General features: G+C 35.4%; 1 protein-coding gene across 4 annotated transcripts in view; it reads right to left on the bottom strand.

Annotated features, from left to right (window-relative positions):
* Positions 1-1,122: 1,122 nt before the first annotated feature.
* Cen (cerebellar degeneration-related protein 2-like) overlaps positions 1,123-15,539 on the bottom strand; it is an 87,805-nt gene continuing 73,388 nt past the window's right edge. For 3 of the 4 annotated variants that reach the window (XM_075298472.1, XM_075298474.1, XM_075298471.1), the window contains exons 2-7: positions 7,762-7,874; positions 6,901-7,049; positions 6,376-6,830; positions 6,208-6,307; positions 5,944-6,136; positions 1,123-3,661 (exon numbers count right to left, since the gene is read on the bottom strand). In XM_075298472.1, the coding sequence (XP_075154587.1) occupies positions 2,264-3,661; positions 5,944-6,136; positions 6,208-6,307; positions 6,376-6,830; positions 6,901-7,049; positions 7,762-7,874 (2,408 nt within the window). In that variant the 3' untranslated portion in view covers positions 1,123-2,263. Of the gene's footprint in view, positions 3,662-5,943; positions 6,137-6,207; positions 6,308-6,375; positions 6,831-6,900; positions 7,050-7,761; positions 7,875-7,957; positions 8,043-15,539 lie in introns of those variants that run through there. The other variant, XM_075298473.1, reaches the window with a different exon arrangement.

Below are 15,539 nucleotides of genomic sequence, written 5' to 3'. Positions count from 1 at the left end.
ATGGCTCCATCATTACACTCCTCAGTCCAATCGACAGTCGGCTGAGTGGAGAGCGACCGGTGTACCGTCTCCGAAGCGTGGAAAGACTCAAAAGTCCGCTGGCAAAGTAATGGCCTCTGTCTTTTGGGATGCGTATGGAATAATTTGTATCGATTATCTTAAGAAGGGAAAAACCATCAAAAAAACTATTATATGGCGTTATTGGAGCGTTATGAAGAAAAAAATGTGTAGTTCCACCAAGACAACGCACCGTGCCACAAGTCTTTGAGAACGATGGCAAAAATTCATGAATTGCCCCCCACCCACCGTATTCTCCAAATCTGGCCCCCAGCGACTTTTTCTTGTTCTCAGACCTCAAAAGGATGCTCGCAGGGAAAAATTTTGGCTGCAATGAAGAGGTGATCGCCAAAACTGAGGCCTATTTTGAGGCAAAACCGAAGGAGTACTACCCAAATGGTATCAAAAACTTGGAAGGTAGTTATAATCGTTGTATCGTTATTGAAGGGAACTATGTTGAATAATAAAAACGAATTTTGACAAAAAAAAATGTGTTTTTCTTTGTTAGACCGGGGACTTATCAGCCAACCTGTTAGATTTAAATTTATTTGTAGTTCCTTAACATTGATTGCTTTATTCCAATTTGAGAAAATGTCCCTTATTTTAATTACTTACTCTAATAACATGAACTACTAAAAATGAGAAAAATAAGTTTTATACAAATGAAGTACACAATTTTACTAAATATCAAATTCGTACAAAATAGTTTTTATTTGAATTATATGTGTCTTCATCTCCATATAACGCTAAAGACATTCCGACATTTCGTCGAGTAACTTCTAATAAAGAAATTGTTAAAGGTGGAGATATTTTGACATTGTTCAACTTGACAATATGATTAAATTAATTGTATCACATTGCAGTTTGTGAATATTGTAAGCTCAAAAACTCTTTCCAATTGTATACGTACCCATTCGATTTACCATTGCATTGAAAATACCATTTAATTATTGTAACTAATTCAATTTTATGTTTTGAATTTTATTTAAATTTTATTTAGATAGTGATCATTTAAGCTTTATACCTACCCATCCGATTTACCATTGCATTGAAAATACGATTAAATTATTGTAACTAATTCAGTATTCTGTTTGTAGTTTATTATAATTTAAATTTTATTTAGTTTGAAATATGTGTGTTCTGTTTCTATTGTTCATTATGCTTAATTTGAGTAAAAATTCACTGGCAAAAGAGAATCACAGAGCCTCTGGGACTATCTCTGCATTTTTGGCTCGAACTATATACCAATGTCTTGGATTATGCTCTAGATAGTCCGCATTCGCCAATGTCCATATTCAATGATGTTTTGTAAAATAATTTGTTCATTTGGAATATATAGTTATGTTTTGTATTATAATTTATTTGTCGACTATATTTGTTTGCTTTTAACTAGGGCTAAATTTCAATCAAAAGGATATCCAATTCATTTGATTGGGGGGGAGGCTGCTTAGAGAGGGGACGATTGGGTACTTCCGGGGACGACTGCATTATTCGTTGATTCAATAAAATTAGTTTCAAACTCATGTTATTTACAAATTACAAATAATATATATTTTTATGTATAATTAATAGTTAATTTAAGTAGTAAGTATTGTAGGTATGTAGGTATCAATGCGGATTGTGCGCTGAGCCCACAATAACTCAATGCCTCTTCAAGTACCGCCTGCTTCTTAATCGATTTAAAATCTAATGTTAAAACAAAATCCGAATAACATTTTCATGTGGTTGTAAAATATGAGCTTCACTTAAAATCAATAGTCGATGATAACTTAAAAGAAATGGAAGAAAATATACAGGGAAAGAAACGAGACAGCTGTCGTAGAGTGGAGAAAAACAGGGGCCAGACCCCAAAGGGATAAAATATATCAATATACGTATATAACAATTTTAAAAACTAAATTTAAATCAAGTAAGTTGATCCTTGTAAGCCTAAAGTAAGTAAATGGCAGATGATGAATAGACGCTGAGCGCTGTGGCAGCAGCAGAATCGAGTGCCTCAGGTTCCCATATGCAGGTCTTAAAGTCGATCACATGGGCTGAACACTGCTGCCGTAGAATGGGGGAGCAAACAGTTAGGGAGGGCAGGGGAGGTAACACCTACTTAATACTTAATCATTTCAGCATATAACACTGGGTTGAACAAAAAGGAGGTGGATTAGTAGGAGCTTGGGAATTTGGTTTCTTAGTTCTTTGCAGCTATACAGTTCTAGTGGCGATGATTTCTTCTCCTTTGTGGCTGTTGTTGTTGTTGCTGGTAATGCTGCTGTTGATTGTGTGATTTGCAGATATCGGCCCGTCGCAATACTTCCGCGTAGGACAGATCCAACTTCTTTAGTTTATGCAAATCCTGCGAGACGGTACTGGGCCTGTATGGGATACTGCTAACATCCACTTCACGACTTGCCCGACCACTGAGACTGCGATTGTAAATAATCATGGAATTACCATTCCATTCATATTTGGGACCACTGCGTGATGCCCTTGAGCTACCAGGTGTAGTTTGTGATTGATTGGAGGTTGAGGCCATGGGAGATTCAACATAGGGCCGGACATCTTTACGTTTCTTGCCGCTGGCCACAAAGATCCGTGGCGGAGTGGGAAGAGCCAATGGGGATTCGGAACGGTCACTGGAGAAGTTGCGATTCTTTCGGCGATTCTTCTTCTTAATACCAACGCCTACAGCCAAATAGTCCAAAGGTTCTCGCTTCAATGGAGTCAACACTCGGCCATTTTCGATAATTTGTTTGGCACTTGGAGATGAAAGCTGGCCTATGGAAGTGGCCATGGGTGGCTTGTTCTCTTGATTCTTTTCGATAATGTGTTTCTTGGCTGTTTTACGTTCCAACTTGGTGATGCATTCGGACATGGCGAAGGATTGCTCCGAAACGGCAGAAGAGACAATGCTCTGAGAGTCATCGCCAAAGTCAATGGGAAGTTCTTCATTGGCAGGAGTCACTGGAGGTACTTTTTGAGCTGCATTCGCCACTGGGTGAGTATCATCTAGCAATGGAAGTTTGTCACCTTCCTCTTTATTCTCGGCTGCCTTCTTCAATACGGCAAATATCTCTTTGAACAATTCACGATACTCGGGACGATTGCGGAAACGAGAATCTATTGGACTGGCATCATCGTAAATGCTGAACTTGCAGTCCTCGCCATCCCCAATAGAGCAGAGGAAATAGCCAGGTCGTTCATCCGTTTGGGTAGCCTTATTGCTGGTCTCATCCGAATAGCCTGAAGAGGAGGTTTCCGCTTCAGAGAATTCCGTAGGAGTACGACCTCGATTTTTCTCAGCTTTGGTATTGGTCTTGCTGTCATTGGACATGCTGCCATTGAAACTACTAGGTCCATCTCCATTGGTGGAGGTGTTACAGGTTTCCGCTACCACAGCATGAGCTGCCTGCAACATTAACTTTTGCGTTTGGGCAAACTCCCCGGATGATTGGAACTCCTCGGCTAAAGACATGCCTCCGTTGGTGTTCTTGCGGGCAATCGATGACCGTTGCACTTCCAGTAAAGCTTCGTACTTCTCCACCAAATCACGGTATGGATTAGGACTACCAGGAACATTCAAATCCAAAGAGTCGGGATGTTGGGGCATAACCTGCATAATGGGGATGGGATGTTTAGATGGTTATTAAGACGCTTATTCCATTAACTAAACACTTTCTATAGTTTGCAACGAAATTAACAATGCTCCATTTCATTGAGAAAGAGAGAGAAAGAGCGTTTGACTCGTTCGTATTGTAATCATGAGGGCGATTGATAGATATAAAAATAGAGAGCAATAGAGGCAGAGGAAAGGACTCATACGGGAATAAATAGAGAGATAGAGAGAGTTATAGAGCTAGGCAAAATCAAAAAAATATATATATAAATAAAATATTCATGTGTATATGTATGTTTAAATATATTGTATGTATGTATGTGAGTAGATACAAACTTTTGAGCTCATGCACTGACAAAAATTACCAACAACAACTGACGGTAGCATTGTAACGTTGTTTCATTTATTAATCATTTTTTTCAAATATTTTTGTTTTTGTAACTAAAGAGATTTAATTATCACACACACATGGACAAATCTTCATTTTGTCATGGTTAACCATAATGAATGAACAAAATCAAAATCAAATACAAAACAGAATATTCTATTCTCAATATTCGATACCATAGCTCCATTGTGATCCTTGTCGAACCGATTTTGGAACAAAACAAATTGAAACAAAATTTGGAACAAAATTTGGCCGAATTAGGAATGAAAAACATTGGCTCTGACTTTGGCCACTACGAAATTAGGGTATCGACATCAATGAGTTTTTCATAAAAAGAAAAGCGAACGAAAAACGTTGAGAAAAACACTTGACACTCCACACTGGACAGGCAATGGCATAGTATTGCATAGTCATGGGAGGGAAAGGATCAATTTGGTTATGAGTATTAGTGTGGATTTGCGTTTAGTGAAGGCATAGGGACTAATTGTGGGGTTATGGGTAATACTAGCAAAATGGCAAGATATCGGTGGGAACTTGGGGATTTTCAAATTGGAACAGTACATCAACTGTCTCCAGGTCCAGCCTGTCTGTCTTAACGTTTTTTGCTCAGTGACTTACTTGACTAAGTAAACAATATGAGTATGTATGTATATGGAGGTTTCTATACAAAAAATATGTCATTTTCCTGTTACTTTAAACTACAAATAAAATAAATAACATTATCCACACATAAACTCGGTTAAATAAAGCCTACTAACTAAATTAGTCTATGATGAAATTTGTTAAAAAAAAACAACAACATAAAAAACAAAGCCTTGGCACATTTAAAATGTCTCGAACGTTTAGAACGTTGCGTATTGTCTGCATTTGTGACTACTCGGTTAGAGCGGAATGTTTCCGGGTGATTGTGATTTGTGAAATGGTCGCGGTAAGTACAAAAAATTCGTTATGGTAAAAAAATGCACTCTCGTTGCAAGCGTTAGAATTATGTGTCTACGTCTTTTGTCATGGTCAAAAGAGCAGTGAGAAGTCTTCGTCGTCCGGTATGGAAGCGATCATACGGCTTAAAACTATTGCCGGCCATTGCAGCATTTTCGCCAGCCAACTCATGAAACTGAAACGCTTGACGGTTTTCTGCCAAATTTCTAACAACACCGTATCTAGAGATATTGGCATTTGTTCATGCAGGTACTTTGTGTTGATATTTGAACAAATCGGACAAGTAGGCGTGGCTACATGTTTCTTTGCCTAATAAACCAAAAAAGAAGAAAAAATCAAAAAAAGAAGTAGTAGGAAACAAATTCATGGTGTTTTGTTCTGTTGGCTAAATTTTAGACTAAGAAGAAATTTATAAACAACAAAGGTGGAAACGGAAACGGATAAGAGAGAGAGTGTGTGTGAATAAGACGGTTACTGTTACAAGACACGATCGATTTAATGTGGCGTGAGCTTACATATAAACTCTCTCCACTCCAACATAAAGCTGCAATTCAACTCTAAACCATTTGAGTTAGACACAACATTCATTTTGTGAGTACACGACAGATACCATTAACATTAACAGATATATGAAAAACAGAGTCATCACTTAGCCTCTCCGAGAGAGAGAAGGGCATGAGAAAGAGTGAGAGCATTAGAAGAAAAACCAAAACACCATTAGTTCTATGTGTACAAATGGACTATGTGTGAACGGAAATTCCAATGTTAACAACATTTCGGATATGTTTAATGGAAGATGGTGATGCAATGACGAGTGCACGAAAATGAAGGCGAGCTGTTATGGAGTACAAACGAATACAAGTACACCATGATACATGGAATTAGTTTGATCACATTGTCAACCTCGCAATAAGCCATAGAAGAGTGATTTGAAGTAGAAACAATTTCTCACCTTGATTGACATGTTGGAGCGATAGATCGCTTGGGAGTGCTCACTGGCATTGTCACCAGCTCGACTACCTTCCAAATCCAACAGACTATTCTCCTCATCTTCTTCGCACTCTTCCGTGGGAGCCAGGGATGATTGTTCATCGTTGATGCGATCATCCATGGAACGCAAACACCTACTGCACATTTGTCCTTGTCTGAAAAGAAAACGAAAAATTGACAAAGTTAATCTCTTGTGTGAACTGAAATTTTGTGTACTCTAACACACCTGACTTCATCCAAAATGGAGAGTTCATCATGCATGGACTTCATTTCCTCGGTGCCACTACTTTGAGCAATACGTGTTTGGAGAGTTTGATTTTCTTGAACTGTAAAATGGTTAAAGGGTTATTTTAGATCAATAACAACAATCGAAGATAGACTTCAATCTACTTACTTATGGCCACCAATTGCTCCTCCAATTCCCCACAGCGCTGCTGTTCAGCAATGAAAGCCTTTTTGGTTGCCTCAAAATCACTAACCAATTTAATGATTTCATCATTGCCCTCCTGGCCCCCGACCATACTCAGATCCAGAGAGCTGTCATGGTCAACTCCGCTTATTCCAGTCGAGTTTCGGGCGGCAGGTGATTGGAATGTAAAACTACAGTTTTCTGGTGCCGTAGTGTTGGCATCATATCCCGGTTGAGGAGATTTCACATCCACCTCACCATTATCCTTGTTTCCAACAGGCTTTAGTTTCACGGCGTTTGCTTCTCCTCCCACCTTGCCCAATTCCGATACCAGTCTCTCATTTTTCCGTCTTTCTGCAGTCAATAGTTGGCGGGTCTCTTCCAATTGTTTTGTCAGTTCCTCGGTGCGAGCCTCAAGATTCTCGATGTTGTGGCCAAGCCTGGAATTACATACCCATACAATTCATATACATTTAATGTTCCTTTGCTAAGGTGGCAATCACTACTTACGTTTTAATATGCTTCTTATCTGCTGTATTCTCAACGAGCAAACGATGATTGGCACGCTCCAAATCTTGGATACCAACTTCCAATTGTTCATAGACCTTCAGACGGGAATCATTTACTTCACGCAATGCCGTGGTATGTTTTTTCAAATACTGCAAATGTGGGACAACGAAAAAAAACAAAGATGCAATTAATAGATTTGCATAATGTCATGCACTTAGTCATTTCCTTAATAGCAAGCACTGCATTTTAATGTTTTTGCCAAGATGGGTCACGAGATAACGAAAAACCAAATGAGCACGTAATAAATTCTATTTCTTCTATACGGGTCATAGAATAGCTGCATCAAAATGCCAAAAGATAAATTTAGAAAATTTTCGTAGTCTTCGCACCGAAAATTGGTTCACAGCGGACATTACTCCTCTGTTTCGTATTGCATGGTTAATGTTTTGCTTGATTGCATTTCAAATTGAGAATTTACTCTCCCCTTTACTTGATATTGCGAACGGAAATCGAATGTTCTTCATGAGCTGGCAGCTAAACTGGGTTGCACCTAAATTTATGGATTTTTGTGAGTTTGATTGATCCACTTATGCATTGAACTCTGTCGATCATCAATTGATCTTGGAGCAAATTTACATATTTTTCCAATAGACTTAGTAACGGCACACATCAATGTGGTGCGGATATGTAATGGGGCAGTACCACCTTACAAGAGTTAGTTAATGGGGCATTAAATATGCCACATAGACGGACAGAATAGCGGGTGTAATTGAAGTGAAGAAACGACTATCATAGAGAGACTAAAGGATTGCATGACTGAGCCAATAAAGATTTGACCCATTCTCTTAACACAGTACTTACCACAATTTCCTGTTCTTGTTCCTCAATTGTATGCTTGTGCTCCTTCAGTAGAGTTTCCAGTTCTTTGTTTCTTTCCAACAGCGTCTTTCCAAGTTCAGCTGCTAATTGCAGATCTAAAATTGATACAAAAAAAAAAACATTAATAAAAACGATTCCTGATAATGATATAAAATCAAATATAACACTAATTACTAACGTTCATCCACGGATGTAAAGTTTTCAATATCTTTTTCAAGTTTTTCAAAATTAAAATTGATGTTAACCATCTTTGAAATTTGGTTTTTATCTTTCGCAAAGTGAATTTTTAATTTGTTAGACAAATTTTGAACAGTTAAACTGTTGTAAGGTTTTAATGATACGATCAGAGTGAAATGTAAAACTACACTGTGTCCTTACTGCATAGTGTAAGGATAATTTATACGTCTCCTATAGACTCAAGTTCATATGCAATTGGCTACCTGTCTAATACTTCAAAGCAGAATGCATCTGCACGGCATAAAAAATATTCGCGGAATTATTTGTCCTTTCGAACGCCCATTATCGAAAGCAGGTAGAAGTATTGCATGGATAGCAATAAAGTTGTAGATTAACCAGAGGACAGCATAGTGTACCTGTTTTCAAGAAGTTTAATTTGGCAAATGACAGTTGTTATTTTAATCTTAAATTGGATTACAGTTTTATGTGTATTATCCCATTGGTAATAAACTCTACCTTCTTAAAAAATCTGGTTTTTAATCCCATCTCTGCGGAAAAGTACAGTACGTCAAAAACGATAATAGATTATGATAGTTAGTTCGCATACATGTTTTCGGGGAAATGTGTAAAGGACATCGAAACTCCCTATATGCAAATACATACAATAATTCTTACCAGGCTTATTTCTATTTGCTAACTTAAAAATATAAAATGTACGCAACAATTGTATTGCGTATTATACATTATTTATTACACAGAAAAATATAACCAAAATATTTCCAATTAAAAGTTGATTGAAGTTGTAAATGCAATCAATTAAAAAATTAACTAATACAATTAATTTTTTAATCAAAAACTAAAATTATTGAACGAATGTTAGAAAAAAATTCAATTAAAATATTAATTGTCTCAATCAACATTTTAATTAAATTAAAATATAATTCAAAATGTTGCTCAAAAATAATTTGTTTCTACACGGACGAGAAAGAGTGTTGTTCACATGTTTGGATGTAAAAATTATATGCTTAGAACTCAAAGTTTTTAACACTTCTTTCGATCTTTCGTAATATGTAACATTTGTATAACAGCTCTATTTATACTCTAATAACGATCTAAGTTTAAAATTTCGTTACGGTGGAAAGTATTTTTCTCAGTGTGTATAACATATCTCCACAAATATTAATTTTTAGCTTGAATTTCCTTATTGAATTCATTCATTCAAAACAAATACTTTTAAATAGCCATAATAACACAAAAACCAACTTAAAAAGTGTTTTTTTTTATAGAACATTAATGCCAAGACAATTATGGATGCTTCTGCGTGAACAAAACAATAACACATTGTTTTTTTTTTTTTATCGTTTGAACAACCAAAAATAAAAGTCAGTTTCATTTTAAATTAGCATTGAAAAATATTAGAATCGAAAAAATGCAGACCGGTAATTTGAGTGCGATGATCAAATCCGACATGAGACAAAAGCCGCTTAAAGACATTTCGCAAAACAAAAAAAAAACAGTTAGAAAGGTGTGAATTAGTATAAAAAGCCATTGATTGTTTAAATTTCAATGATTTGGCAAGCAGCCAGCAAAGAATTTGAGAGCAAAATATGTGTAAACAAAAACTATTTTTTAAACAAAATAAGTGAATAAATTTGACTATCTTACATCATGTATGACTAAGGCCCTATATGCTTTGTAGAAGAACTTTGAAGTGTTTTTTTTTTTTTAAATCATTTTTACCTTGTGTGAATATTAAAATTAATTTTTCTGGGACATGACATCTTTAGACACAAACAGAATATGACACTCCCTCATATACGTTGTTTGTCGAGATTGTCCCCTTTAAATAAATGAAATGAAAATGCAGAATTTTATGTACAACTTAATGAATAGTAAAGAGAAAGGTACTTAGCCCCTTTCATGAAAATATTACAACCCCAAACATCCGATATGGTATCAATGAAGAGACGGTACAGTCTGCAAGTCATACAGTTTTAGATACATTTTATAGAGAAATTTAGACAAGGTTTGAATGCTAGGAACTTTTGCAAGCACTGCATTGCAATACTTGAAAATTTAATATTTACCAAAAAATCAAATCAAAAATAATCTGAATTTTAATTTTCATTTTGAAATCATCGAAACACGCGATTCGACTCTTGATTTTAACCAAAATTTACTAGGCAACATTCAATGCCAGGAAAACGGAAATTCGACTTTGAATAGTCGAGAAGTGTGATAATTTTCAAATTCGACACTAACTGACTTTTCACATTTGGCTAAAATTGACAAATCGACTTATGATGTTGAATAAAATCGCCTCATGAAATATAAACAGAAAAACAAACCGTCAGACTTGTAAAGCTTGGTTTTTCGCCAAACCTCAATTCCACATATGTATTGCCCTCCCACTTAAACAAATATCAAAATTCCAAGTTGTAAAGGTATGTAGGTCAGTTCATTGCCTTCTACTACAGATGACACAATTAACTCAGCAAACTCATGTTAGCAGCATTAACAATAAACTCGTGGCTGAGTGCCTTCCAAACAGCAGTAGCTTCCAAATAGATTAATTAGACGGCGTCTACTTCAAATATCCAAAATTGACCAAATCATTCTAGCCTCATCTTCACTTCACTACGCTTCATCATTTGGTGTGTCTGCTTCTCCGATATGTCGTACATTTCTGTTGAAAGCTGTAAGAAACGTTTGAAATGCGAGAATTTCAAATCGACGAGTCAACAAATGGGTTTGTCATTTGCTGAAGTTGTTCATTATTTAATGACTATGGCAAATGCCCGTTTGCCGCTGCTATTAGTTAACACAACAATAAACAACAAATTATGTACTTAAACGGCATGCCATGGCATGCCACCATGTCAATGGAAACATAGAAAAAGCTTTGCTTCACGAACCCCACCAATGTCCGATAAGCGTTGATGTTGTAATTCAAACACTTTTTGATTTGAGGGCAAATTCCCGAATGACTGAACTAACGATTTTGTCACGGAAATGGTCTAGCCGAAGAGAAACTACAAAATGATTTGAATAAAAATGTTGTGCTATTAATCAAACGATAAAATAATATCAAATTAATAAATAATATTATTGGTTTTACCACAACAGCTTAGAAAGAAAAAAATGCAATATCCACCAGTGATGGTTCGAGTAGCATTTTTTTCTGGTTTTCTACTGTCAATGTTATATACCTGCATAAAATACAGTAAATGTCAAAAATACTTTAAGGATCAAACTATTTCTTTAATATCCAAAATACCAAAATGCGTCGTAACTGTTTGTATAATACCTTAAAATTTACGCTAGACCATCCACAGATATAATAAAACGACGCTATTTGGCGAATAAAAATTGTGTACTGCAAAGTAGAATTTTAAAGGATTTGAGTTGATTTGGACAAACAATAGAAGTTGAATTGATGATTCCAAAACATTGAACAATCTATCACCATGAGATCGTCTGGACCCATATTGGGATGTTTCATGAAAAAAATTGTTTATGATTAAATTAAAATTAAATTAAATTAAGTAATACACTCAAAAAAATGAATTAAATAATACACTCAAATTAGTGAACCTACCAGGAATAAAATTTTTGGTTAATTTTAGAAAATTTTTACTAACTGTATTACAAACACTGATGTCGCGTTGATTTCACAAAAATAAATAATATTTTTGGACAAATTGAGGAAAACGTTTTAGGCATAATTATTTTTTTGTCACATATTCAAAAGTTTCGTAGTTTGAAGGAAAAAATTGGAGTTCAAAATTATTCAAATATGTCTTTAGAAAATTCGTGATAATTTAAACATTTAAATTATAAAATGTTTGTTTTGGCAGATGGCGACTTTCAATGAGATCAAGATTTCAAAAGACTAAACCACGATACGACTTCTAAATGACCCAGAAATAAAAATGGGAGTTCGGTCAGCATGTATTATTCTAAATACCCACGAAATAAAATTGGGCAATGGATCAATATGAAGGGTTGTTAAAAGTGGGTCGATATAAACATGTACGTTCGCTGTACTTCTTTAATCCCTTTTTAAGAATGTGTGAAAACTGAATTTCATTTAAATCATTATTTGAAACCCGATTTATTATCAGAACAGAACAAAAAAGATTTCAAAAAATCTGCTAATTTCTTTAATAAATTAGCCAAAGAGCAGCAAAGTTTACTTTGCTGTAAAATGTAAAAATCTAATTTATTACACTGAACAGATTTCGAAAAGTCCCCAAATTTTTCAAGAATTGTATCTCCTTCTACAAAAAATATCCCAAATTTGGGGGGAATCCCTAATAGACACAGATTGCTATTGGTGAGTATATATTCCATATATTTTTACTGCCGTAAAAGTCGATTGTGTGTGGACTCCCAATAAGTCCACCACAGGAATTACTCAATGACTAATTCAATGTTAAGCTCAATAAAAGGGACCTTCTTCTGTTTATAGTCAAGTCCGAATGAATCACCAAAACATAAAACACAGTTGGAAAACTGTTCGGTCGAAACTGCATTTGAACCCACGGCGTTTTGTATGCGGGTGTACTAACCATTTCACCCCGACCCATTTAATCAAGTGCGAACATTGATAATAGAATTGAGTTGCTCATATTCGTAGACCTCTTAAAGTGAAACTCTTTTGTTTAAGCGTTCACACTACAGTTTTTTTTTGCGCGATTAACTTTAATTTGTCTACCAATAAAATAGACAGGGGATAAATTTAAATCAAATCATTACCAAATTTTGTAAAAACACTTTCACAACGTGTATGGTAAAGGCAAACATAAATTTTGTTTTATTATTCTCCACTGTTGGGTATTTTTAAATGAGACGGTTTGCTCAATGTACTCACTAATTAACGGTGTTGTTTCTATCTCTGGCAATGAGGACTATGTTGATGTTTTTTTTATGTCTCTTGTTACTCTCAGTATTGTTGTTGCATGATATTGCATTGGGAGGGGATTGGGGATATAATCGATAAACAATGTGCGAAGAGTCAATAGTTTCAATTTGTTGTCAGCAAATGACAACAAGGTGGAGAAGGTGGATGATGTGCGTGGAATGAAATGGCATTTTTCACATGGATATGTGGTGGACCAAGAGGGGTGCACTTTCTAACATCGCTTGCTACTATGTGGTATCAATACATGAGCGCTGCTTATCCCAACAATTTCGATGTTTGTTAGTACTGAACAAGCTTTAGAAAAGTGACATACACAGCCATTTACATGATTTTCCAAATTTCGTTAAGTGCAAAAGGTGCGCACATGCCGATACCCCCGTCAAAGACATTGTCGATTATGACGATGATGATAATGATACTGCAAACGCGCCTTGCCATCATCCTCCACATGGCGCATGTGCAACACAAAAAGAAAAACAAATATTTGCACACATATGTGAACGCATAATAAAACATAAACGATATGTTTTGATTGTTGCGTCGTTGTTTTTCCCGTTTTATACCATTTGGGGAAAGTGAAAGTCCCACTCGGGGTAAACTAAACACACAAAAAATGCTACATTGAGTCTAGCATCCAAACATAATCATCACCATCATCACATGGCAAGGAAGGAAACCTCTTATGGCCAATTGTAAAACCCTCCACAGCGATAAATCAAGGAAACGCATAAAAGTGATAACTACAACGTCGGCCAACACTCATAAAGCAACAAAAATCGAAAAACAAATGAAAGGATTTGCTTCGATCTCGAACATGGGACCTAGGATAGAAACGCTCAAAGAGAGTTTGGCCTATACAAGCGATTATAAATTTTGAAAGTATTGCCTACTCTGCTCACCAGTTGGTTGGCCCCTTTTGTCAGCTTTATGAAAGTGAGGAAACATTCGCAAGACCAATCGTTGCGAACTATATGCGAACATCCGATGCTCATTAATGCCCATGTGAAACAATGCATGGGAATTATACTAAATGGGACAGTTATGGGAGCATGTATGACATATTCGTATTACATAAAGGTAGATTAGTTAACTCGTAGCATACGAAACGAGTAATAAGGTGTCCTTTATTAGATGAAACAAACAAAACAGCCACTGAATATTTGAAATCGAAAACTAAGACATTGTAGTGCTAGAAAAAAGAATATTCCGCAAGTGTTCAAAATATCCTCTTGCAATTGTTCAGAAAATCCACATGTTCACATTTTTATAATAGTCCCTATGCTCGAGGAAGACAAACATTTTTTTATAAATTAAAGTTATATTGAAAAATTGTTTTACGTTGCAGGACAGAACATCCTTTGATGCCATTTGTTTGAATGAGTTTATTGTTAATTTACTTATATTAATTTTATTATACAAAATCGAATTATGCTAAAAACATTTGTCGTTGTCCATGGATACATGGATATAAACCTAATGCAAATTAATTATAGGATCTACTGAGCTGGAGGCTGGCGATTCTATCAAGAATATCGGAATATATCTAAAATTACATTATTTCCGTTTCCAAAAGCTATATTGGTTATATTATAAGTGGCTACCTAAAGGGTATGTTTGTATCAAATAAAGATTCTTTACATTGGCTCGTGAGCGCCCCAAACTATGCTCTAAAAATATAATTGCTTGATTGTATTCGTTGATCGCTGTAGCGAAACTGTCTGTTGATGAAACAACAGACAAATATTATGCCTTCAGTTCAACAAATGCTACATTATTTATCTGATATAATAATCAATAACTAACATAATGGTTTGTAAGAATTTTGTATCTATAGGCTTAATAAAAGAATGCGTTTAATGTGGTTCCTTTGTGAACATGAACTAGGTCTAGATGACTAATGTGCCCTTGGTTTATATTATGCACCCTCAAAAAAATCGCTTCTTTAACATATGTTCCAAACATATTTTGCAGGAAGCACATATATTATTGCATACTGCCGAAACATTAATATGTTTGTTTTATGTGAACATATTATATGTTTGGAAGCATTTTGAGCCAAAAATATTATATGCTTGGAAGAATTTTTCCCAAACACGATTATGCTCATTCCCTAACATACTCGTAATTTTCACTTCCACGAAATTTTTTAGTTATTGGCACCTTTCTCTGTAATACAAATAATGTTGAAGAAATTATTCACTTTTATAAATTTTTTAAATTTTACCTTTCGCCTGCACGGAGAATCGAACCGAGGACCATACAGTTTGTAAGCCAACACACTATCCACTGGGCTACGTAGCTGTTATAGTCACCAGTAGATAATTATCGTTTTAAGTTACATTTATATAGCATAGTTTGCAGCGCCCACGAGCCCATGCAAACATAACATTATTTAACAGAAACATACATTTGTTTGCCACGTGGAGCAGTGGTTAGCATTTCTGCCTTGCATGCAAAGGGTCGTGGGTTCAATCCCTGCTCCGACCGAACATTTTTTTTTTGTTACTTTTTTTTTTTTTTTATTTTCCACATTTATATTTATACTATATTAATTTATTTTAAATGAAACTTCGAAATGTGCGTTATTAAAGATTTATAGTCAGTAACAGTGCTTGATATAAACGAAATTGACTGATTTTTGGATAAAATAGTATTTTTT

This window comes from Haematobia irritans, chromosome 3, assembly GCF_050003625.1.
Source record: "Haematobia irritans isolate KBUSLIRL chromosome 3, ASM5000362v1, whole genome shotgun sequence".
In the NCBI taxonomy this organism is placed as follows: Eukaryota; Metazoa; Arthropoda; class Insecta; order Diptera; family Muscidae; genus Haematobia; species Haematobia irritans.
The sequence above is the reverse complement of the archived record's forward strand: the minus strand, read 5'-3'. Positions and strand labels throughout refer to the sequence as shown.